Source organism: Platalea leucorodia, assembly GCF_965183815.1.
Source record: "Platalea leucorodia genome assembly, chromosome: 4".
NCBI lineage: Eukaryota > Metazoa > Chordata > Aves > Pelecaniformes > Threskiornithidae > Platalea > Platalea leucorodia.
The window spans coordinates 111409952-111436686 of NC_138826.1; the positions used below are offsets into that span (position 1 = coordinate 111409952).

At 42.2% G+C, this 26735-nt stretch overlaps 1 protein-coding gene across 2 annotated transcripts in view; it reads right to left on the reverse strand.

Moving 5' to 3' along the window:
- Positions 1-24760, reverse strand: part of ABCD2 (ATP binding cassette subfamily D member 2) — a 49593-nt gene extending 24833 nt beyond the window's left edge. For both annotated transcript variants that reach the window (XR_014228081.1, XM_082310841.1), the window contains exons 1-6: positions 23565-24760; positions 22030-22210; positions 17575-17696; positions 14436-14604; positions 11158-11252; positions 9644-9789 (exon numbers count right to left, since the gene is read on the reverse strand). Coding sequence is in view for 1 of the 2 variants with exons in the window: in XM_082310841.1 (XP_082166967.1) it covers positions 9644-9789; positions 11158-11252; positions 14436-14604; positions 17575-17696; positions 22030-22210; positions 23565-24491 (1640 nt within the window). In the remaining variant the exon portion in view is untranslated. The remainder of the gene's footprint in view (positions 1-9643; positions 9790-11157; positions 11253-14435; positions 14605-17574; positions 17697-22029; positions 22211-23564) is intronic.
- Between the last annotated feature and the right edge of the window lie 1975 nt (positions 24761-26735).

A 26735-nucleotide genomic window follows, 5' to 3' on the forward strand; every position in this document is an offset into this window, starting at 1 on the left:
TGCATAAGGCATTTGAAGCATGCTTTTTGACATTCCTAGGTAAAATATTATTGAAATAGTAAACATTTTCCATTCTGTTCATCTGTTGAAGATCCTTTGCTGCACAGTTGCAATGTAGGGCATTAAGCTGGAGGTAACTGCTCAAGCTGGACGCAGTAATGGCACTTCTCTGCAGAAACTAGGTCATGTAAATGCAACCACCAGACTATTCCCTAACAGGCGAGTTTATCCATACCACTGCTAAGTTACACAGCGATCTCAGCTAACCTGTAGGTGAATTTGTTCCCCTGGCACTGCTATCAAAACTAAATTTTAAAGGCAAGCAAGCTGTTTATCTCAGCAAAATGAACCTATTGCAGATTAAATAGACTGTCAGTTGCTTTACTGGATGGATCCTGTAAATACCAGCCACGTACTCAGTTCTTATAATCTCTTTAGTGACTTCATATTTATGAAATGTTTGTCAAGCTTAACCTGACAGTTTCAAAGCCTAGTTTTCCTGGCTTTTAAATAAAGTTCCATAAAGAGTCTGGCACATACATGGATGCCTGGAAAGGTGGTACAGGCAACATGTAATTATCAGTGTTGGTGAATGGAGTCCAATCCAGTTGGCGGCCGGTCACAAGTGGTGTTCCCCAGGGCTCAGTGTTGGGGCCGGTCCTGTTCAATATCTTCATTGATGATCTGGATGAGGGGATTGAGTGCACCCTCAGTAAGTTTGCAGACAACACCAAGTTGGGTGGAAGTGTCGATCTGCTGGAGGGTAGGAAGGGTCTACGGAGGGACCTGGACAGGCTGGATTGTTGGGCCGAGGCCAACTGTATGAGATTCAACAAGGCTCAGTGCCAGGTCCTGCACTTGGGTCACAACAACCCCATGCAATGCTACAGGCTTGGGGAGGAGTGGCTGGAGAGCTGCCTGGCAGAAAAGGACCTGGGGGTGTTGGTCAACAGCTGGCTGAACATGAGCCAGCAGTGTGCTCAGGTGGCCCAGAAGGCCAATGGCATCCTGGCCTGTATCAGGAATAGCGTGGCCAGCAGGACCAGGGAAGTGATCATCCCCCTGTACTTGGCACTGGTGAGGCTGCACCTCGAGTACTGTGTTCAGTTTTGGGCCCCTCACTACAAGAAGGACATCGAGGTGCTGGAGCGTGTCCAGAGAAGGGCAATAAGGCTGGTGAAGGGTCTAGAGAACAAGTCTTATGAGGAGCAGCTGAGGGAGCTGGGGTTGTTTAGTTTGGAGAAGAGGAGGCTGAGGGGAGACTTTATTGCTCTCTACAGCCACCTGAAAGGAGGTTGTAGCAAGGTGGGGGTCGGTCTCTTCTCCCTAGTAACAAGTGATAGGATGAGAGGAAACGGCCTCAAGCTGCGCCAGGGGAGGTTTAGGTTGGATATTAGGAAAAACTTCTTCAGTGAAAGGGTAATCAGGCACTGGAACAGGCTGCCCAGGGAAGTGGTTGAGTCCCCATCCCTGAAGGTATTTAAAAGAACCGTAGATGTGGTGCTTGAGGACATGGTTTAGTGGTGGACTTGGCAGTGATAAGTTAACAGTTGGACTCGATGATCTTAAGGGTCTTTTCCAACCTTAATGATTCTATGAATGAGGACTTTTGATTTCAAAATCCCATCAAAAGAAGCAAGTGGAGGGTGGAAGCATTGCAAGCTCATGCTGGCAAGGATATGGTGTCCAAAATATGTCACAAAACACAGAGCAGCTGATTGCCAGAGACGCTAGTAGAAATATTCCTGCAACTGGGCATCTTCGCAGACAAAAACTTAGTTCTTCTTTAACATTGAAGAAAGCATCTCAAAAGAACATAAATGGAGGAAGTTCTGCATATTAGTGACACCCACTTTTGTGCAGGAGCCAAAGCAAGAATTATGTGCTTACTACTGAAGCAATATTCAAAATAGCAGGGATGCTGCTTTGATTACAAGAATGAATTTCACCTTTTAGTTGCATACATATGGTATTTAATCAGCCATGCAGCTGACAGCACTTTATACCTCTGTGTATCTGTGATTTGGTAGGAATGCAATGAGTTACTGAATGGATCTTAATCCTCTGAACATTCAAGTTCTTTTATGGATCACAAATAAAAGGGACTTGGTTTGCACCAAGTTAAACAACCACACTGTGCTTTAAGTGAGCAATCTCCATGAGTGTGGAGAATGAATTCTCTCCATCCATCTCTACAGAAGGTGGTAATAACAGAATGTGCTTCAACTGAAAAGACCACCAGTAGGTAACAGACAGTACTGAAATCTCTGTATCAAATCAAGCCTGGACTTCCCTAGGGATTCAAGCTTGTCCACAAGTCTTCATTTGTATCAAGTGTGGTACTGGCTTCTGTGCTTCACACAACTGCCCACTAGGAAATACACTAGTCTCTATATGGAGTAAAGTTGAGTATGTAACGACACAACTCAATTCCTCACCCACATTTAGTCCTCTTGGTATCTCCCATAGCCACAGCTTGCTCCAGACAGGCCCCCAGTCTGAAGGGACTGAGGGACCAAAACCCTAGAGCATGCTGAAGTCCTTCACAAACATTAGTTCAGCTGCAGCCTTTAAGACCAGTGTTGGATTTACATAAATACATTTTAAATTTAAACTAAACTCCAATGCAGCAAGCTGACTAAACCCTTCAGTCTGGGATTTCTGCAACTCTTTGCCTAATAACAGAAAAGACTTGTAAGCTGTGCTTTAATTAGCTGACTCTTGTGTCTGGCCAGTAAGGAAGGCACCTTGCGTGGCTTGAGAGGGAGTAGCAGCTAATCCATAAAGCCATTTTCCACCTCTGACTATTAGCGTAGGTGAATCTTGTTCACCAAGAGGTACTATCATTACTTGTGATCAGTCAGCACATAGACCTAATTGAAAACCTTCAAACTTTACAGCTATGAGTGAGCCTTCAGTGGAAACAGAGAGGTCTCCCAGTGATCCTGGCAGGCAAAGCTTCAGCTAACCTACAGGGCAGCAAGACAAGAACCTTTCTGTTCTAGGTGAGACAAGACAAGACAAGACTTCCTTCAATCAGGAAGAAGAAGTGCAAGCACTTCTATACGAGTCCCAGTAAGATGAAATGGGAAAAGCTGTGCCCTGCTGAGGGGATAGCCTAACAGCCCTCCCAGAAGCAAGGCCACACTTTTTAATGAACAGTAGAATACTGAGTTAACCTATCTTGAATCGATTCATTTCAAAAAAGAAAAAGGAAGATACAAAGTAGCAGCTAATTTTTTAAAGCAAATATCTATCAAAATAGTATGCATAACTGAAGTATGCTATGTTATGTTTTGTGTTAACGCTATCTACCACAGACCTTTTTGTCATCTGTCAGATAAGCGGTGAACTTTGGAAATACACATATTTAAAAGGAGCACCATGAACTTGATAACAACGACAGAGAGACGCAATGTGCAAGGGAGTAGGTATCTATATAGCATGACATGAGCTGATGACAAAGTACTGAAGGAACAAGTCAATGTGGTGGTGTACTACAACAACATGCTGAAGGGCAATGACAGTTGCTAGTGCGGTGTTGGCATGTGCAGTCAGACTACAGTTTAACTCCAGCTGACCCAACTAAAGGGATCATAGTTAAAGAGAGAGCAGTATGAGCTGACAAGAAATTAGGATGTGCAAAATACAACATAGCATAGAGACATCTGAGCCAATCTAAATGAGATGAGGCAACAGAGCTTGCACAGCTCTTCATTTGGGCTACTTCTCTAACAGACAACAAGCTAACGAGAAAACAGTCTAATACAGAAGAACCACATATATACATACTACATATGCACTACTTTCATATGTAATATAGGGTATCTGAAAGTGAACACAACAATTTTGCAAGATTAAATTGTTTAGGTAATGTGCTGGGTTTGGCTGAGATAGAGTTAATTTTCTTCATAGTAGCTGGTATGGGGCTATGTCTTGGAGCTGTGCTGGAAACAGTGTTGATAACACAGGGATGTTTTAGTTAGTGGTGAGCAGTGCTTATACAAAGTCAAGGCCTTTTCTGCTTCTCACCCCACCCCACCAGCGAGGAGGCTGGGGGGGCACAAGGAGCTGGGAGGGGACACAGCTGGGACAGCTGACCCCAGCTGACCAAAGGGATATCCCACACCGTATGACGTCATGCTCAGCGTATAAAGCTGGGGGAAGAAGAAGGAAGGGGGAGACGTTCAGAGTGATGGCGTTTTGTCTTCCTAAGTAACTGCTACGTGTGACGGAGCCCTGCTTTCCTGGAGATGGCTGAACACCTGCCTGCCGATGGGAAGGAGTGAATGAATTCCTTGTTCTGCTTTGCTTGCATGCACGGCTTTTGCTTTCCCTATTAAACTGTCTTTATCTCAACCCATGAGTTTTCTGACTTTTACTCTTCCAATTCTCTTCCCCCATCCCATAGTAAGGGGAGTGAGCAAGCGGCTGTGTGGGGATTAGCTGTCAGCTGGGGTTAAACCACAACAGGTAATCAAGAATTGTCTTAGGAAACAACACATTTTAATGACAGTGACCACTACTACCTACCTCCATGCTTAAGATAACATTTGAATCACACTATAATCTTTAAAATTTCATGTGTTTATAATGTAAAAATTACTTTTATTTTATCACTTTGTTATTTATAGCACTTAGAACTGAAATATTCTTGCTTGGTTTCATCCACATGATGAATATCCTTGGGCTACTTGAGGCAAATCACATCAGACGTTTGGATTACTCTATAGAGCTAAGGAGTGGAAATATATCTTCGTAGCTGATGCAATTTTGTTTAGTAGCCAAGGATATTTTTAGAACACAGAAAGAAAAACACCAGACAGGAAAAGACTTGTAAAGGAACCCCACATAAAATACCAGAAATGGAACAGACGTAGGCAAAAGCAAACAGCTTAGGAGGGCCAGATAAACCTTTAAACTGTTATGTTCCATACTGTCCTAGCATTAATAAGATGACAGCAAGATATAGGTATATAAATCTTAAATGATGAAGAACAAACAACATTTGGTACTAGTGCATCTTTGGTTGCCTCCATTTCAGCATCTGACAAGCCTGGCACTGAAGGAAAGAAATATTAGAGATCTAGTTGAATGAGCAATAGAAAGAGAGAGAAAATACAGAATTGGACCATCACTGTAACCGCTGAGAAAGTGGTCAGGGTTGGTCTTCTACTAGAATGGCACACAGAATTACAGAGAAACTATGCATACTACTGGAGAAACACGCCCCTCTCACAAAAATACCAGAGTTACAGAAGCAAGCAAGCTGGAGAGGAAAAACAGTAACAATGGACCAGGAGAAAAAAGTACAGTGGATTAAGAATTACTCCGAGCTCTATGAATGTGAATCAGTCCTCAAGAAAGACAGAGAAAATGGTGATGGACGTTTTAGATATGTGCTGTGCTAGGAAGACTCAAGAGTCTTGATAGAAGGTTATGGAACCAACAGAGATTGCATGAGACATTCCTCCATGCAAATAAGACAATAAGACACAGCTGGCAGAAAATTATTAATAATTTATATCAATAACCCAGTGGTGATTACAACTTTACCGCAGCTTTATGCTGCAGAGACACTGAGGAATATTCCCATGGTGTTGTCAAGGTAACCTGCAAGTATGTAGGTGTGCAATTCTGCTGGCATTTACATCAAACGAGGGAGAACTAAGGAAATGAGAGCCAACGTGCAGAATCTGTTTCCTTACAACTGAAAAAGCTGAAACTTTTAGTTGAGCAAGAAGAGCTGGAGTAAACGTTAGGAGGAATTGTATGCTAGAGCTCACTAATTCCCCAGAGATGGAGTCTGCTCCCATGTTTAAGACCAACAGAGTAGAAACAGGGCACAGTCTGGAGAAATCAGGCTACCTTCAGATACACTGCTGATATACTATGAAAGGATTGACTGCTTCATTAATTCCCCAAGTGCTACATATACATCTTGTGGTCGTATCTTTAGCATCAGTACTCAGGCTACCCACTACATCGTTTTGTTAATTATTTATTATTTAAAATAATGTTTCTGAATTCTGATTTGAATCATGATTCCTTACCAACTAGAGCACCCACAAGAATTTATTTTTTCATCCATGCTGCCTTCCTGACCAATTAATTAAGAGGAATGCAAAGAGGTGGTAACACAAATGAATTGTACTTTGCAAAAGAGAGACAGAGAAGTAGAAGAAGGGGTAAGAGCACACACTCTGCCAGTTACTGAGGCTCCAATGAGATGTGACAACTTGTTGAGCTGTCACCAGTTCCTAGCACTGATCCATCCTTGAAAACAAGCTGCTTTTGGCACCAATATGATGCTGGACTGCTTAAAGCCTCTTAAAGCCTCCCTCTCTTCTGCCTACCCTCCTCTTTTACAGGCCTGTCACGGACAGCGGCAGAGCCACACTCACAGAAATCCCTGGGCTTCTCTCTCCCTGTCCCCCAAAAGGGCAGTTTGCCCCATCAGCATCCACCAGAACTGTGACTGATTAAGGACAAATTCTGCATGGCCTGGCCCTATATAAGGGGAGAAAAAAAAAAAAAAAAAAAATCTCACAATGATTCACAGAGGTAAAATCTAAAAAAAAGCAATATAATGATGCTGAGCAATCTAAAAATATAAAAAAGATAGGGACTCTTCAGGCTCTGTTTTAAAGCCTAAATATTGTTAAGTAAATCTAACTACAAAGTGTTTACAGTGCTGATGAAATTTGGAGTACATAATGAGATAATTCACTTTTTAATAAATCATACTTTTGTGTGTAACTTTTGAACTCAGCAAAGACACATGATTTCCCACACATTTCTGGAATACTATGCTGGAACATCACAAACAGAGATGAAAAAATAATCTTTTCAATGAGCTTCTATTTACTGTGGAGTATTTTGTTACGTAGTAGTCACTGTATTCTCCACCATTCACCATATGCAGACGAGGTTCCTACATTTGACTCAAAGACGCAAAGAGGGCTGATGCAGAATTAAATTCAGCCACAGGCACACAGGAGTAAGCTCTTACCAGGCTCAATGGTAACTGTGTCCACTCACGGAGAACCATCTCTCATGCTCTTAGACCAGACACGTAATGTATAGACTTAAACACAGTGATGTAATTCTAAACCGCTGCTCTGAAGACATCTACCAATTCAAGAGCCTTCTGCTATACCACAGGTTTCACCTACCCACCAAACGAAAAGGTGAGGTGGGTTGAATCCAGGTGATCCTGTCCTACCACCTCCCAAATCCTCAGTTCGGAACATAAATTTTCCCTAAAGTTATGCTGAAATACATACATGATGAAATGTAGGCAGGGCACTATCTTTTACAGTCTGCAGTTTTAGAATTATGTCTAAAAAAAATAAAGAGAAGGTAATCCTGACCAAGCAGCAATTTGCACAAGGTTAATAAGCAAAATGGTTGCACCAGCAGGAACTTCCAAAACAAGCTGCTTCAATTTCAGGACTTCAGAACAATTTACAAACCACTACAGAAATTCTAAATGTATTCTAGAGCCAGGGACAAACAAAAAAACCCCAACTGAATGTGTAATTTATTTAGACTATAAATAAATGAACTGTTCAAACATGAGAAGTGGAATATAGGCAGAAATAAAATGCCTGGACCACATAAGGCAATCCACACAAAAGCCCTAAAAATCCAGCAGATCTGTTGCAGATCTGGTCCAGAGATGTATAAACTTCAATTTAAAACTGAATCTCCTTCAAGTCATTCTTAGTGTCTCAGATATTCATCTAAGACTCTGTAAGCCCAAAGAACAAACACTGAGAAAAAAGCAACTCAGGATCCTCAAGGCCATCCCAACGAACAAATCTGCTGCCCTATACCCACTCCATCAGTCACATTCACCCACAAGCCCCTACAAGACCAAGTCTCACAGTCCCTTTCCAAACACAAGACACTTTTGAGCGACAGGCCACACTTGTGAGCCTACAGAACCCATACCAATACAGCTGAACTGTCCTCCAAAGTAGACTTCAAAATCTTCAGCCACAATCAAGGTGTAGCACTTTTGCAGAAGAGCCCTCTCTGTCACTCACTGTTGCCCCATTTACCCAGACACTTCTCTGTCCCTTGGGAAGGGAATACCTCTGTACTGCCTAAAAAACCCTCCAGGAGCAGAGAGCTCACACCACAGAGCTGAGCCATGGCAAAGTCACTGAGATGTCCTGAAGACATCACAGCAGCACCCTATCTCCTGGAGGATGCTATTAGGATGGGCTGCATATGAGCGATACCTTCAGGGTACATGGCAAAGATGATATGCCAGTCCCTACATGGCTTCAGTCACAGACGGCTGTAAAGATGCTGGTTGAATCTCTATTTCTGACCAAAAGTTTTGAAATGTTCCAAAGAAGAGGTCTGCTGGACAAACTTGCCCAGCACTGCAAAGTTAGGGGACACAGCTGACAACGAACCATGTTTATGGAAATGAAACCCCAGCAGATGTGATTCAATCCCCTCAACCAGCACCTCGGCAAATCTGCCTGAACGCAATGCAAGCCTGTTTGCTTTCACAGAATAAAGGGGACACAAGTAAAGGGGAAGGGCTGCAGGCAAGCCAGCCTCAGATATTGATCCGAGAAGGGGCTGGGACCATACAGAGGACATAAGTGGCTGAAACTCAACATTTTCTGCAAGAAAAAAATTCAGAATAGCTTTTGTTCTGCCTAAGAATAAAACTGATTTTAAGAACGTCCTGCACGATGGGAATTCTGAAATATTGTTTTGAAAAACATTTAATAAAGCATTTTGCTCCAAATTCCTGAATGAAACCCTCAGGTGGCTCAGAAAAATGACAATGGCTAGCAATAAATTATACATATATTTGAAAAAATTCTAGATAAATATTCTTTGTTACCTTCACCTGCAGCAAGGAAAATCTACTCATCAGTGAATATTTTCCATTCAGCTTAATAGCTTGTACTTTTTAAACAAGACTACAAACTGTACCATGAATACTTCTTTTCCCCATGGGAAGAAATGAACTACAGAAAGCAATCAAAGATTCTCAGTGTTTGATTTTGCTTTTGCAAAACAACCCAGTTAGAAGTCTCTAAGGAGATATTCTAGAATCAATTGCATTAAATTATGTTCTGAGAGTCCAACAGCAAGTCAGAATACAAACGAAGCACAAAAAAGCCATGTTGCCTGTAGTGAAATGAGTACATATTATTAAAAAGACAATTTGCAGTTAATATTGGATTGGATTCTGGCCTTGTAGTGTAAAAGTTTAAGTTTTGAAAATTATTTTGAACAATTCAACATTTAGGAACCAAAACAGACTCACTTTTTGTGATCTTTGGTTTCAAAGTGAAATCAGAATTAAGATCTATTAGGTTTATTTCAAATTTGTTTTAGATTCTAGTCTGTTCCCATGATCCAAACCATCCAGGACTTTAGCCATCAGGGGAGCATAGGCTCCATCACAAGGGTATGTGAGCCCTTTCCAATGACTGAAGATTTGCATCACCAACAAGAAGGCATCTTTTTTTTTAGTACTCTCCACACAGCTGAGGTTGTGCTTACCACCTTTTAACTCGGCTGTAAGTATCACAGATTGAAAATGAGAGAAGCAGGGTCAAAATTCATGTAACCAGTAAAAAGGTATCACCCTGAGGAAAACACATACCTTTGTGGTATATAAAACATGTGCTGTGGAGGGGGTTTGTAGAGAACTCCTTCATACACAGGCCACAAACCACTTAAAATTCTGAAAAGTGAACTCTTTCCACAGCCATTGGGTCCAGTGATTAAAAGATTCATCCCCTCCTGGACCTACAACAGCAATGAAAATCCAAAGATGTTACTATGCAGTATATATGGCACAAGACAGCCTAAGACCCCTAGAGGGAGTTACGTGAGCATTTACATCAAATTATCAACCCATTTCATTGATTACCTGCACATATTTATGCAACTATTCTGGAAACAGTGGCATTAGATATAATATATGGGCTGAAATAATGAAAATAATTTCTATAATGTCTGAGTATTTCTATAAACTACACTGGTTATATCACAATGTCAATATACCACTGTCAGAATCAATTATTCTAATGCAGATTAGGTCCAAAGGTGTTAACAGCATACAGAGCAGTGCTATGTCCATCAGTGATATTAATTTAAGCTATGGAAGCCTGATCAAGTGATTTGGAAAGTTTACTTCATGTTGCCCTTTCCTGGTTAATTACCACTGTTATTTTGGGTGTGATGCACTTGGTTTTATTCATTTGAATATTACCCTGTGTATATATGAGCGTGTATTTATGCATAATCACAATGTCACTGTCTATGCTTTAATAAATATATTGACTATGCTATATTTTCTGTTGTTTTTGTCTCTTGAGCGAAATGAGTAAATATAACTGTCTCCTTGACCATAAAGTTGTAATTTTACAAATCTGAAATTCCTTCACTGAAGCCATTGCAAGTTTTGCCATAGCTAGGACCCTGTCCCCCCAGTTGCTAATTCCTATATCAATAAGGGTGGCAAGAGGAACACTCCGCTTTAGCTAAACTAAAGGACCTGCTGGAATTATTCATGTTAGTGTTCTGATAACTTCAACTACTTTTTAAAATAATAACATCTGCACTGGAACGTAAGATCAGGATATATATGGGAGTAATTCAGTAAAGGTCACCCATTAAAATTGTGAGCAGGTACCGAGTGGTATCTGCAATAGCTTTTTAAAAACAACACAAGTTTTTAATGAGTAAAGACTCCGCAGTTGAGTTTGTGAACTATGCTGTCAACTACTAGTTAGTACTCCTCTTTGTGGTGATCAAGCAAAACTACAGACTCAATTTTTTCACTGTTGCTGTGAACTCAGACTTTTAAAGGAGCCTATGTGAGTAAAGCATCCCAATTTCATTGAAATTAAGTAAAGATAGATGCAGACTCCCATATACACCTTTGAAAATCTCAAGCTGGTTTTTCACCTGGCAACAGCACCAGAAATCCTCTCTTTCTTTGAGCAGGACAAACTACATATGTCTGCCTCTATTGAGCTACTATGCCTACCTTTCTGGACTTCCCCTTTTATCCATATGCTCCTCCAAGTACTTAACATAAGGTACATGAATTCTGTGCTGTTTATGTTAATGTGATGGCAACAATCAGAAGATTCTTGCATATCATCTTACTTTGAAGTTTAGTCTGGAAACCACCACATCGCCATTCGGAGTAATAATAGGAACATTTTCACAAATAATTCCATGATCAACATCGATAACTTTCCCTAGAAAGAAAAAAAAAAAAAAGTAATCTTAATTAGAGTTTGTGAAACCTTCCATTAAGCAATGATATGTGACCATCTCTGTGCATGGCTGAGAAGTATAATTTGGTGAGTTTCAAACAACTCTTTTATGTGCTCCAGGTTCCCCTAGTGGAAAATCTGGATAATAAATCTTAGCTAGTCAGAAAGACACTGTCAGCAGTAGCCAAGAGTGTGCAATGAATCCTAAATTTGATCATAAATGTAATGCACAATATACATCATAAATATATAATGCACTATAAAGACATGTTTATTCACATCCTACCTGTATTTACTGTATTTTGTATCAACAAGAAGTCCGAGGGCAGCCTTAGCCACAGGCAGACCAGTTCACCTTCTCTTGAGGATTTAATTAGAAAATGGAATCTACTTTCACTACCATCTTTGAAACTCGTAGACCAGTTCAGTCTCCTCCAGCAACGAGGGCAAAGGAGAAAACATTTAATGGCTTGCTTCCATCTCTATTTGAAGCCACAGACACCGTAAAAGTGTCTTGTAAGTATTTGTGGAAACCCATATAACATTTCACTCCAGTAGCTACACTTACTATGTGGATTTCTGGCAAATTTAAATATACAATCTCAATCGGACATTTGGATACTCTGTAACACAAGGACTTTGAAATACATTCAAAAGTGAAACCAACTCTTAACTTCTCAATTGCCTGTTAATGGGCTTCTTTAACAGAACCCAAACAGCTGCACTCCTAGGCAAATATCAGAAGTTACCTTGACAGACAAGATGCAAAGGAAAAGGATTTCTCTTTGTATTAGAAGGCTGCTTATTTTATAGCTTAGACTAAACTGAACAAAGAAAAATGGAACTAAGGAAAAGTTGAGTTTATTACAAAAGGATCTGGTAGCATTTCCTTCAGTTAAGGTTAGCTTTACATTTTCCATTAAGAGGCTCTTTGTTCAATTGCTTCCGACTTTGCCAAACTATAACAACCTGGGCAAAAATTTCTGTGCCATGTATCAGCCCAAGCATTCTTTTTTTCCTAAAATAAATTTTATTTAAAACAGTTCTGTGGAGTCCAACATGAGATTATGGAAAACAAAAGTGTTTTCCTGTTAAAAAAAAAATTATTGCAGCCTTCTCATCACACTGAGGCTCTATTGCCTTCAGACTCCTACAAAGGCACTTGATATGCAACTGGGAGATCAACCACACCACATCAGGCATGTGTTTTTGCTGGGTTCACAAAAGTGCTAACAAATTTGGCCAAGACATACTTTTGTGAAAAAGGGTCATACCAGTCACTCCAACCACATGAATACTTGTGAAGGACTTGGCATTCATCTGACTACGTCTCCACAGAAAATTATTCTATTTCAACTTTAAAATTCTGAATTATTAGATACACTACGTATAAGGCAATATTATTATCTGTTAAAAATATTCTGATAATTTTCAAATTTTCACAATGCTCTTATTGACAACAGTAAACACAAGGCACAAAACAGACATCCCTTAGTTACATAAACTTATATTGGATGATTCAAAAGGAAATAAGTAGTATGTGTTCAAAGAGCCTTTGCGGAAGCTGAATATTAAGATTTTTCTTTTCTAACAATGCAGACTCATATACATATGTGAGCATGTGTACTTTTATCCACATACAAACCCACTCTTCAGAAATTTCTGAAGTATCAAGACCAAAAGAAAGGCGGAAAAACAGTATTACAATGGGACTTGTCATAAAAAGCGTGGAGCCTGTGGCCTAGATTCATCTGGCCTAAATTCTACTTAAGTCCTTGAGCACAATGCTTGGTATTGGCTAGCTGCCTCTGAGAGCCTACAACCACTCAGGAGCAAACGCTAGACACCACGGCTTAGGAGGAATTCAGGCTGGATGAAATGTGTGACTGTAGTGGAATCAAATCTTGGGAAAAGGCTGCAGAGAAAAAAAAAAGGAGTGGGGTATATTAGACGAAAAGGGAATGTGAACAGCATGGTTGCATACCTCAACTGCATTTGGATTTGTTTCTAAAACAGTTACCCAAAAAGAGCCCACAAATTACTTTGTTGCTCCAGGAACTACAAACCTTTTCTCATGTACCTGACAAAATGTAACAGTTATAAAGTGCCATTTCTTTTCATGTCAGCCAAATACTACCAAGATGTACAAGATTAAGACATCAGCTATTTCCACAGCTATCCGCCATGCTACATCAGACTTTGTTACGAAGAACCTTGTCAGAGGACCTTTGAGAAATCTGTGCTGAAGGGCAGCACTGTTGAAACTGTTGAAAGAAGTTATTTCACAAAGAGCACTTTGGTGCCTTCAACTCTACTGAGGTTTAAGTTTTCAGAAGCCAAAGGGAGGGAATGAGGCTTTTCAACATCACAGAGGGGAGAGGCAGGAGGGGTCTGTTGGGAAAATTCGGAAAAGCCCATTGCAAAAACCGCCTTTAAATACCTCAGAGAGAAGCTGGGCGCAAGAGGAAGAGTGACGTGGCACATAATGGAGCATGATAAGAAATGGATGTACACAGAAAATGCTTTGGGGATGGTGGAGACAGAAGGATAGTGGCACCAGAAGGTTACAGGATAGGGACAGGAGGGATAAGGTGTACATTGATCAGATCATTTGGGAGGTGAGGGGAAGGGTAAAGTTGTCAGCCCATTTTCAGTTGAAAATTCCCATTAAATTATGGAAAAATGAGCACATTTTGAGTGCCTCACAAAACGAGGCTGACTTTTAGTTGGTGAAAACAAAGTAGTATTTTTGTCAAAAACTACTGAACCAATCTGTCTTTCCCTCCTGCCCCAAACAAAATAATGTGGTGTTTGAAGATGAAAATGTTAAGAGTCTCAGTTTTCTGAAAAAAATTAAGTGTCTGAGGAAAGCAGGCACTGTCCGTATAAGAATAATAATACCACCAGCACCATAATAGTATAGATGAAATGCCTTTTTCATTGAAAGTTTTCACAGAAAACATTTGAGCAATTTTGTGTATTAGAAAAGCACTGCATAAGCACAGAGTTACAAAATAGCACGACATTACAATCGAAGGGAACGCGGTCTCTGGGGTATTAAGGCTGAGAGGCTTATTTGTTGTAGAAACAAAACCTCTGTTTGCCTCCTGTCCCCCTGCACCGGCCCCACACACAGGGAAATATATACAAATATGAATTAATTACCTTTGATTTCTAAGGGCCCATCAATGTGTAATTCTGCTTTATCTTCATTCTTGCTGTTGTTATCAGACCCTTGAATAACAGCAGTTCTTTTGTAGATGCCTCTCTTCACCTCATCAAAGACTGAAAACATGTTGTAGACACGGGCGGTGTAGCCTGCTAGCTCAGTAACCTGAGAAACAACAAATGCCTCATTTCAGTTATACTTCACAAATTCTATAAACAAAATGTTTGGCCAGAGATTCATGAAAAATATTCCCAGCTATTCCGAGTCAGTACTTCTCAAATGCTACTCTGGAAGGATCGACGATGCATCTTTCGACACCTGTCAATTTTCATTCCTTGAGATTCTGTGCTAACCCACATGCCACCCACAGCTCCTACCAGCCAGCAGAGACTGTTTGAGGGGGACAGATTTCAGCCAATGTAAGCTATGATAGCTCCAGTAAATGAGGAGGTTGCAGGGACTGCTCTTTTCTGTGGATCAGTAGAGTCTTCAACCAGCAGAGAATAGCTATTAGCATATCTGAAAATACAGAGCCTATCATACAAGAGAAAAACAAAATCTCTCCATTTGCCAGCAAAATAAAGGTCCACAGAAGTGAGGAAAATTGGCATCTATAATTATTTATGTTTACTTCCCTGTATTCCCAAAACCTCCTGTGGCAAACGTGCGCTTTCCTCTATAAAACAGGCAGCACCAGGACAAAAAAGAAATGACTCTTCTGTCAACTGCATGCTAGAGTACCAGAGCTAAATCTGACACCTTGGCTTAGAACTGGGCATGTTTAAGATGGTGAGGTCTCTTAAAAGGCTTTCTCCTTTTTTTTTTTTGTTCCTTTTAGCACAATTTCCACCTGGTGAAGACAGAAACAACAGATCCCTGGACCTGATAACTTCCTATTCATGGGCAGCAACACTACCAAGAGCTCCCAAAGAACTGCCTCCATTTGCTGGAAGCAAAGAATTAAATCTGGGCATCTTATTATAAATGTACTATTAGATGGTTTTAAATGGATGAATTTTCATATTAATGCAGAGAGCAAGACAAGAACAGCAAGATAATAAGTTCAAGATTATAAAATAATTAGCTTGCTGTGGTTAAACACACACACCTCATGATTGAGTTCACCTGCTATAGGCGTACCTAGCTCCAATATAAAATCCTCTATAAATGTCACTATTTGTGCCAGATTCAGAAGTGAGTGCTAGTTCTGGCCACACTGCCATCACTCCACTGGAGGTTAACAAGCATACAACGTCTTGAAAAACTCAGTTTAAAAAGAGTAATCACTCAATGTTTCAACTCCATCAGCTGTACGTTGTTTTGCACTACTGGTAATTGCATTAACAGCTGTGAAAAGTATTGGGCTAACAGTGCTTGAGGCAGTAGGTAGCACATAGGAGCTGTAACATCATTCTCCACACTGGAGCCTTCCTAGCAATTTCAGCAGGAGCTCGTGCCAGGACTGACTGCTCCACACAGTGTCGGCAGTGGCATGTGAGAGAATCCTGCCGGCATGTGAGTGGCAGATGGGGAGAATCCTGCCCGTGATGAACGAAACTTGTACCAACTGTGCCCCAGAAGAAACATAACTTGTAGTAAGTTTCTAAACCATGATGGTACAAACTCGCTTGTCAAAACACTTAATACTACCATCTAAACTATTGACCTGCAAAGAAAAGTTGAGCCCACCTCATCTGCACGCTGAATTACACTGACTGGAAGGAGGCTGCTTTGGTGGATCAGGTGGATAAGAACGGGAACTTCACTACCACTTGAAGTGGACTGAAGCACACTGTCCTTTGGAAACTGCCTGAATCATGAAATGGGAATGACAATGTGGTTAAAGTACTGCAGTGTCTCTTGAAGAGAAGTATAAGTGTAAAATTAAGATGGAAATTCATAAAACTGGTCTTTGATCTCATGCTGTCTGGATTAAAATCTCACCATGCTACAAATAAAGTGAGTTTGTTCAGTTGTTCCTACTACTTTGTGGGTACTTTTGTTTCCAAAAAATAAAACCACAATGTTTATAAATCCCCATGTACATTATATAAATGACTTAAATGTTGAAAATAAAATAGAAATGACATCAGTGTATAAGAGGTTATCTGGCAGTATCGTTAGAGCAGAGGCCAAGCAGGGAAACAGCTAAAGGAGCATAGGTCAAAATCGCAGTCCATTAGAAGACCTCCTTCTGAAAAAAGCACAGACTCTGGCTTTATCAGAGTCCATATCTGAAGGCACCAAGCTACCCCTCCTCCTGCTATTTACAAAGCTGTAGCTATTATGGCTAGATTCCAAGCAACGGAATCCACAGACTTTGATTAGCTGCCTAGCTAATGTGTGCCTCCTCACACTGCACTGGGAAAAGGGGACCCCACCAAAGGGACGAGCAAAAACCAATTAACAAATGCAGAACCGACATTCAGAAGGAAATGTTGAGAAGAATAACAGCACTGCCTCACTTTTCTTTTGCTTAACAGCCAGCACCTAGAGAAACACCCAAGAGAGACCACAGATGAAAGCCGAACTTTACTGGAATTTGGGTAAGGACCTGAAACAACATCTCTCATCTTCCAGATGAACATCCCATACTTCTAGACTATCTGCTGTCCTAAGGTGGATTTTTTCCTGCTAAAATTTCTCTACTTTGCAAAATTACTTACAACTTAACAGGTTCACAGGACACTGAAAACAGCCCTACAGTTTAGGTGGCCAGGAAATACATATTCAATTCTCTTTGTGTTTCATACAAAACACGACACTTCCAACAGAAGAGTCCCAACACACTGGAGGCAGGCAGCCTGATTTCAGGTCTGTGCTCCAAACAGAGGAGGAATTTGAACCTTTATCACTCACATGCCAGGAACTTCTATTGCTCTACGATGGCACCTGAACACAGGTATTAAAAATGACATTTACATGTCGCACCATACTGGCAGCTGTGCACTTTAGACACTTTGTGGACTTAACTCTAAAGATCAAACTATCAGTTCAAAGATCTCTGTGGATTTAGTTGTAATAGAATCTGCCTTTAAAAATTGCACTTTTTTTTTTTTTATATTTTGTATTAAATGTAAATTCTGTTTTACTTTTTTTTCCTCTTCTGTTTCCTGTATGACAGATGTACAGTACCTCTTTGTACGAAGACATAATCCTTTCAATAGCATCTGCTCCAGAGATCAGCAAGTTTCGTGATGTAGTAAAAGCTTCTGTTCTTTCACTAACCATTGCCTGTTTCTGGCCATCTTCCAATTCTAAAAGTAAAAAAAGTTTTCTGTTAAAATATTCTTCTGAAAATTATCTCTACAAATTAAATTATGATTAGAATGTGAGCCATTATAGAGCAGCTTTTAAATTAAGAAAAAGTTAACTCTACGAAGACAACCTTTCAAAAAGAATTGGTGAATGTAACTAGCATAGATAGCTTGGTAACAAAGAATAAGTGGGCGTATATGGAATTCACCTTCTCATGCAAAACATCCTATTCTTTTATACTATTTGTCTACCTAGACAATTTTCCTTTTAATATATCATTATTCAATCTAAATTTTTCAAAATATGATAAAAGTGAAACCTAAGCAATGATCTGAAACAGATTTTTAATGGCATTTTTACTACTTCCGCAATTATTCATCTTCAGCCTTACTTATTTACTGACTTCACGTAGAAGGAAACACTCATATTGATGGAAATTTTGCAACATGATTATATTTCTATAAGAAACCAATAAGCTTTTTTAGTATCAAAGGGAGGGTTTAAGTGGGATACCTCTGTCACAACACAGTTTCTCTCTGCATCTGACCCCAGATCAAAGTTGTGATGCTTTGTTTATGACACTGCATCCTATTAGCAAGAAAACTCTTGCTCCAAAGAAAGGCGTTGCCTCATAAGAACATGTCAGCAGCAACAGGCAAGGAGAAAACAGCAGCAGAAATTATAGAAGATACGTGAGAAATAAATGTTTACATTTAACATATCTACATATACTCTTGCTACCACGTCACCTACAGATTCATACAGCATAGTCAACTTGCAATGCTTGCTTTTTGAAGGAATCAAGATTTAAAAAGTGGCTAAGTATTTTAAGACTGAATGTTGTTCAGTGTTAATAGTTGCATCTACAAAAAAGAAGACAATAATGTATAGTAAACCACTCAAAGATTTTTCACATACAAGATTTAGCGTGAAAGGTCTCAAGGGTTTTCTGCATCATATAACTCTATATATATCTTTATATATTGCTTAAGTCTGTTGCAGAATGGCTCTGGATATTACTTTTTTTTTTTAAGTTTGTAAAGTTATTTTAAAGTTTCTTTTTTAAGCTAAGCTGCTGCTAGGCATCAGGCTAGGTAGGGCAATAGGTAGATCCAGTGTGGCAACTCCTGTATTAGCAATTATTATTAACGTCCTCTGTGATGTTTGCACAGTGCTTATGGTCAAGAAAATCTAGGAGGAATTCCCTGCAGGTGTGATGTGACTGTAAATTTTATGGGCTAAGTCAAGCAATGCAAGAGTATAGCAAACAATGTTTTTTTACTTCGTAAGTAACTGTCTCACCTCCCTGGCAAGATCAGATTCTAGAAATCTGGTGTCTAGAAATCTCCATACAGTACCAAAGCCAGATGTATCTTTCTGTCTTTATTAGTTAAATCTAAACGTTATTTTGTTTTCATTTACACATCCATAAAGGTATCCCTACAGAACTGCATCTGAATCACTGAAATATACTATGGATAATTTAGGAAAAACTTTTTTTAAATTCTTACATCATAATTTTGCATATATATATATATATATACACACACATATACACACACACTATCTATATGTTACTCTTTCTGGCCTCAGATGTTTTTAATAACAATTTTAATTAATTGAGATACCTGCTCAAATTTTTTAGCTGAAATTACACAACATCAGTACACTGTCAACTAGTTGTATGTAATCTAGCGACCTGAAACACAAGAAGCATTTTTTTTTTTTTTAAAAAGACAGAAAACCTCTTGCAAAGGGAGAGACTACAAAACTCTTGCTCATGTAGTTCTCACTTATTTTAAAAAGTCATTTCCACTCCAAGAAGAATAAACTCAGGGGACAGAGAGAATTCAGTTAATTCATTAGTAAAAACTAAATTGAAATTTCTTACTTCTCAGAGAACCAATTTTTGTCGCTCTTGTTGGGATTACAGCCCATGTTATATAGAACCATCAAAATTAAATCATTTAGGAATTGGCTATGATTTAACTACACTGACGCAGCATTCCTCCTGTATGTAAATGCAGAATTTACTGACGGCTGCTTCCAGCACCCAGGCTAGCTCATCTAGCAAGAGTTTAGGGATCTCTACAAACCACTGCATTGGTCATTTTAGGCATACTTCTAGGGTTATTTAAAAAACTAAAATTATATAGAGTTTATGAGCATTTCACCATTCCAAACACAAGCCCTTATATTACAAGCCTAACCCACCAAGATTACTTTTCTTGAACTTTTCGTCTGAAACATTTTTCATATGGCTGGCCTCCTGCATTTGAAGAAGTGGTACATTGTAACAGGGCAGACAGGCTGTCTCTGTTCCTTACAGAATCTAACATTTCCCTTTTCATCTTCATTTCTGTAATTGATAGTCATACTTGTTTTATAAACAAAGATAAGTGTTCACTGTGTCTAGAGAAATCAAAGTCTTCCTTCCAAAAATAGTTACTTCCAGAAACTGATGAGAGATACAACATTTGGAACACCAATCATTTAATACAAAAAGAATCAGAAATGTTATCAAATGGGAATCTTGGCTTTGCCAGTTAATTTCTTCCCTGAAATATGTAACAGAATTAGCAAATTTCAGTCAGAAATATCACTGTCATAGAAGATTCTTTTTTCTTTTAATTGCACGACTCTTTTTTAACACACACACCACCACCACCACCCCCCCCGAAGAAGCATACAAAATCTGTTGCTTTACACCTTTAGTCTCACGTCTGGTCGTGGTACCAGTTTTGTGCATATCCCTGATTCTGGTGATTTATCCTAAACTAACAAATCCACTCTCTGTTCCTTCAGATATGAACAAACTTGTATCTGACCGGCTGAGGCACTGTTTTCCCAAGCAGGCCAATAAGTTCAGGTCTGCCTGATTCTTTGAACACCTGTTATACTTCGAACTGGTCTTGACAATGTTGATTTGTCAGTATTAGGTTTGCGATCCATCATTATGATATTCCTCAGGTCTCCACAACAAGCTCCATGCTTTAACATTTTACGTTGCCAGTGGCAAATATTCTGCTTTACAACATGAGCCATCGCTGCGTGTTTCTTTTCTCCCACATTTGAAAAGCATTTATCAAAAGAATACTCATGAGCAACAGGAATGTTATTTAGTTTAGCATGAATACGCGTCTTTTTTTTCATTCATGCTGTAATACCAAGGAGATATTTACAATGTGTGGTTAAACAATCTTTTTCTTGACTGTACTCATTCTTGTCATAGCAGAAAGACTCTTACACTTTTTCCTGTTGTGCTGATAACCTTTCTGTGAGGTGAAATGGTTTTGTACAAACTCTTTTGTTTGGACTAGGACCTCCTGATATTTTTGAAGCTGTTAACAGGATGCCAGCCAGCGCCCTGATCCTGTTGATGGGCAGCGGCTCAGACAGCTGAGCACCCAGCCATCTACCGACCCAACTGCAAGTAAGCTAAACCACGGCGGGGCTGCACAAAGTCATCCTACAGGTCAAACCAAGCTTGCCCAGTTGGGCAGCCCTGATTTGGAATATAACTACCAAGACCTGCACAGAAAAGAATTCACTCATTCCTGATTACATGTACCCAACTTAGAACTGATCCTTCCACAGATATTATAGGATTATTATAGGCTTAAAGAATCCTATGGAATTTGTAATATATTCTGTGGTTCTAATTGCACATAAGGAAGCCTGTTGAGGCAAACTTCCCCGCTTGCTTTTCACTACCCCTCCTTAATTACATTTCTTTCTGCTCTCTCTCTTTTTTTTTTTTTTTTTTTTAAATAGCATCTGCAATAACAACACTACTTGAGTCTCGTTTCACTTCCTGGAAAGTTGTGACAGGATGTCAAAAATGATACCATCCAAGCCTGGAATCTGAATTTCACCCTCTCTTCTCCCAGAGAGTCAGGGAAAAACAGCGGTTCCTAACAGGTCAACGCATAAGAGAACAATTACCTATAATTACAGTATGGTTTATGGAAGGAGGAGCTAAGCACTCTAGGAAAGTTAATAGTATCATTTTGTAAAGTGGCTGGAGATGCTGCAAAAATCAGCCTGCCATCCCAACAGTGGCTAGTGAAAGAGGACTGCAATTATCATCATAATCTCATGTGACACGAGGGTCCTCCGAGTCCTGAATTCATGCTGTTTATCAGGCTTACGTTCAAAGTTCGATCTTTTGCATTGCTGGCTTGCTATGCTTGAAAGTTACGCACAAAACATGTACATTGTAATAATGTCTGCAAATAACAAATAAATATGAATGGCATTCAGGGGAAGTACAATCTTTTGAGGATGTAACTGTAAAGAAACATTAAAAAATTAAGTAAAATATGATATTACCGCCGTCTGCAAATCCCGTTGCGGTGATGATGGGCACAGCGACCATAATCATACCACAGCTACTCCAGACATACTTCATCAGGAACTGCTCTATCATGATGTACCATAAACGTTTGGACAGAATGAGATTCATTTGATCTGCCAAAGCCTTGTAGCTTTTTTGCAGTTGTTTCATTTCTACCTACAGTTAAAAAATAAAACATTTATACAATGCAAGAAAGATGCACGTCATACAAGATACGTTCACATACGTGCAAGCAATAATCGGGTACCCAGAGCTGTGACTTCCGAGTCACATCTGCTGTGTGGTCCTTTCTTTTCACAGTGCTGCAGTCTCACAGCAAAAGTGCACAGCTTTATGGAAGTCAGTGGATCTGGTTCTTATTTACACCATCATCCCTTGATAGCACATTGGTACATTTTCAGCTTTTTTAAGATCTCTGATATATACAAGAACAACACACAAGGCAGTCACAACAGCTGATTCTAACAACCAAAACAAGATTGATTCCACATCCTTTTAATGAAGCTGCAGCTGTAGTGTTTCACAGCAACTGAAACTCCTCATAGTGGAATGTGTTTGGGGATCAATTATCTCCAATGACTTGCAGTTGCAGAGCTGATCCCTGAAATGCAATGCTGCTTGGTTTTGCAAGCAGTCTGGAGGAAGAAAGAACTATCCCAAGAGGTTTAATAAGTCAAAGACAGTTGCAAATCAATATGATATAATGCGTTCAGCTCAAGCCAGTATGTATATGTGGGAATTGAAAAAATGTTTAATTCAGCTGCACTTAAAACATTCCTATAGGCAGCTTCTACCAAAATAAACCATTTACATTATATAATCATTGCTTGGACTGAAAGAGTGATACTTCAGGCTGGTTTCCAGCTTTCATTTTCACCTTACATGAAACAACTTTCTTTTCCAAATCGTGTTTGAAAGGTGTTACAGCCAAAATTCACTTCTAATAAAAATATGAAGAGTTCCTTAATAAGGTGGCTTTAAAACAAGCCATTAGTTTATGTAACTGTGACTGCTGAAGTACTGTACTTAAGCTATTTTAAGACTCTGATGACTACATCTTTGCTTAGCTATGTAAAAGAGTGTCAAAGGTTGTAGTGCTCTCTGTGCTATCACGGAGTTCTCCCCTAGACTTTCTGGTGTGCCCTGGTTGCTATTTCTACAGCATTAAATCTGGTAGTTCATAAACATGGGTGGGGAAAAAAAAAAAAAAAAAGCCTGGAAAAGTTAAGCAGAATGGGCTGGGTGGGGGGAAAAAACTGAGATTATCTTCCTAGAAAAGCATAGGATCCAGCTGCAAAACAGGAACATAGTCAGAGCACAAGGGAACTACGGTCTATTCCCCCCAGATACCGCCTGCGAGACTGCATTTTCCTAGGAAGCGGGAAGTGCCGGCTGTAAACAGGTCTAAATGTCAGAGGGACGCAAAGTGCTCGGGGAGGGCACCAGGGGAAGCGTGGGTCAGCCCTAGCGCTGCAGGAGCAACCCCAACACCCTCTTCTCTCGTCCTTACCTTGTGCCCTCGGTAAAAGGCGATCTCTTCCACGTTGGCAATGATGCGTGAATGCATGAAGCGCAGGTAGCCCTTCTTGTGCGCCTCCTCAGCCACCAGCTTGCCAAACTTGGGAGAGCAGGCTTTGAGCACGCGGGCCGTAGCGTAGACGACGAGCCCAGCCAGGAGCGTGGGCCCGATGGGGTTAGCCCCCCGGGACCGCGCTGTGCGGATGAGGGTGTAGGAGGTGAGCATGACATCCAGGATGGGCTTGGTGAGGTTGGAGTAGAGGTGTGCCACGGACTGTGAGAACATCATGATGTCCTCGGTGAGGGACTGGTCAGGGTTGGCCAGCCGCCCGTCCATGCTGATCACTCTGTAGTAAGTCTGGTTGGCAAAGTAGGTCTCATAGGCGTGATCCACCAGGCGCGTGCGGAAGGCGAGGGCCAGCTTGCACTCCAGGTACCGTATGGTGCTGTTCACGAAAGTGGCCGGAATTGCAATCATCAGCCATTTGATTAATTTGAAGACAAAGCTCCTGGGCTTTTTTTCCACGATGCTTTTGACAATCTTCCCATCGAGGGCGGCCACATAGATGGAGAGGAAGGTCCTGGAAACCAGAGCGACCGAGTGCAGGCAGAGCAAGCCCAGCTCGGCGCTCACCAGCTTTGGGAAGAACAGCTTGCGAAGTTCCAGCAGCTGCTTGAAAAATTCCGCGTTCACCGCCGGGGAGGCTCTGCCCCGGCCGCCGGCGCGGTGCGGCGCCTCCCGGCCGCCTTCAGCCCGGCCGGCGTCCTGCGAGCCGCCCGCCCGCCGCATGCGCCTGCGGAGGAGCGGGTAGAGGACCCTGAGCCCGTACGCCGCGGCCAGCAGGCAGGCGGCCCTCTTCGCGGCGCTGGCCCGGCTCCATTGCACCCGCCGGGCCGCCGCATGCAGCATGGGGGTCATCCTGCCCGGCCGCAGGCACCGCTTCGCGCCGGCCCTAGCGGGGGCGGCTCAGGCCCAGCGGGAAGGTCGGCCCCGCCGGCTCTTCATCGGGCCGCCGGCGGCCCCGGCTCCCCGCCGGCCGCCCTGCCGTGACAGATGCCGACTGAGCCCTGCCTCCCAGGGCCGACGGTTGCCTTCAAAGCGCGGCGCGTTGTACAACGCAGCCCGGCGCCGCGCCGCCCGCCCCGCCGACCACCATTGGCTGCGAGGCGCGGGGCGGCACCGGCCCGGCTCCCCCGCACCGCCGCCCCGGCCCCCGCCCCGGCCCCGGCCGCTCGCTCGGGGCCCGGCCGCGGCGGCAGCAGCAGCAGCGCGGGTCCTCCGGCGCCTGGCCCCGGGCTGACAGCAGGTTCCTCGCAGCTCGGCTGCAGCCGCACCGCTGATCCGCCGGAGCTCGGCCCGGCCGCACGGCGGCTCCCCGCAGCGCGGCCCGGTAGCGCCCCGGCTCGCCTCAGGCTGCGGCCGGCCCTTTCCTTCCGCCTGCCCTGCGGAGCAGGCGCCGCCTCCGGCCCCGGCCCCGGCCCCGCCAGCGGCGCGGGGAGGGGGCGGGACGGCGACGGCGGGGGGAGCTGGGGCCCCGCGGCAGCCCCGGCGGCGGCGGGGCACCGCGTCCCCCCGGGCGCCCCCCCGCGCCCTCCCTGGGGCGGGGCGGGGGGGGGGGGGGGCGCCCGGTGCGGGGCGAGCGGCGGCCCGGCGCGACGCGGGCGAGGGCAGGGCGCAGTCGGGCCGGCGGCCGAGGGCAGCCTCGGGTCGCGCCTGGCCGGGCGGCGGCGGGAGGGAGCCGGGCGGCACGGCGCCTCCGCGTTCAAAGTAGGCGTCACTTATTTCCTGTCCTCTCGTCAAAAGGAAACCGGTATTGTGCTGGTGCGGCGTTATCGGGCCGCACCAAGCCCACCGCTCCGCGCTCTCCCTGCCCAAAACCGGGCTGCAGTCGCACAAAGGAATGAACAGTAAAGGCAGTTGTCTTGCCGCTTTATTTTTCTCTCTCCCTAATTTCTTATTCCTACTTCTTCACTTGTTTGGAAGAGGTATGTATTTGAAATTACAGGAGGAGGATCAGAGTACTTAAAAAACCCACGTTGGGTCCTTTCATACTTTTAAAATGAAGTCATAAGGTAACTGCATCGGCCGATACACGATAAAGCATTAGTTTAGGATGTGTGTGTAAAAGCAGATTTGAAAAATATTTTATTAGGCATTTACAGGAGAGCCGAGGAGTCCAGCCGTCCCCGAGAAATGGAGAGTGGGGCCACCTACCTCGCTGTTACTTGGCATACGCAGAGTTAAATCAAGTCGCATTACTGTTACAACACGGTCCTCTTCCCACAGAGCGCAGTGATAATGTTGAGATAGCAACACAAGGTTCAGGATGAAGAAATAACACCTTTGATATGAGAGAGAGAGCGCTTTGCTTTTAAAAATTGGACATCACTTATCAAAACATCCAGGTATCTTCCAAAAAGCCCAGTAAGCCAAACCCAGCAAGACGAGACCAAGTAAGATCTATTTCTCCCTCTTCCTGGGAGGCTGCACAAACTGTGTCCCCAGTGGGCTGCTGGAGAGTGAGGTGGAGAAGATGTGGGGCAGCCTTGGAGCTTAGGAGACTTTCTGCCAGCGGGGACAGGGTAGCGATCTGGATAGAGGTCCTAGCTTTTTTTGGTTTTTAATACACAACTCAAAGCTAGGAAAATATCAAAATCTGAGCTAGAGCAGTACAGCTAACTTTCAGTTCCTAAGCAGGCCTGGTTTCGCTGCAGATTATTTTGTCAGTAAAAGAGAAAGGTTTTTCAGTGCGCAAAGACACTGGCAAGATATGCTGGCTAAGAAATTGCTTTGCTTAGGGTTTGTTATTTTTTAATCATGATCTCCGGTTGGATACTTCCCATTCTGGCTTGTGTGTATCACAGCATACTCTTAGATTTTGCCAAACCACAGTTATTTGCAATATTCCATTACTCAGGCGTTTTCTCACCAAGAGGAAAGTTCACGGATCTCTTTTGGTTCTGCGTATCTGCTGACCTTTCACTTCACGAGATCCTGGAGGACTGAAGCTTTTGGTGACTTGGTGGTAAGTGCAGACGTACACCCCACAGTCAGATCTGTGGGAGCATTTAAGTAAAGCAAATCTGACCGTGCAGTGTTTTAGTCAATAAAAGCAATGTATTTTCTTCCTTTGAAAGTATGGAGAAAAGCCTAAACTGTTGT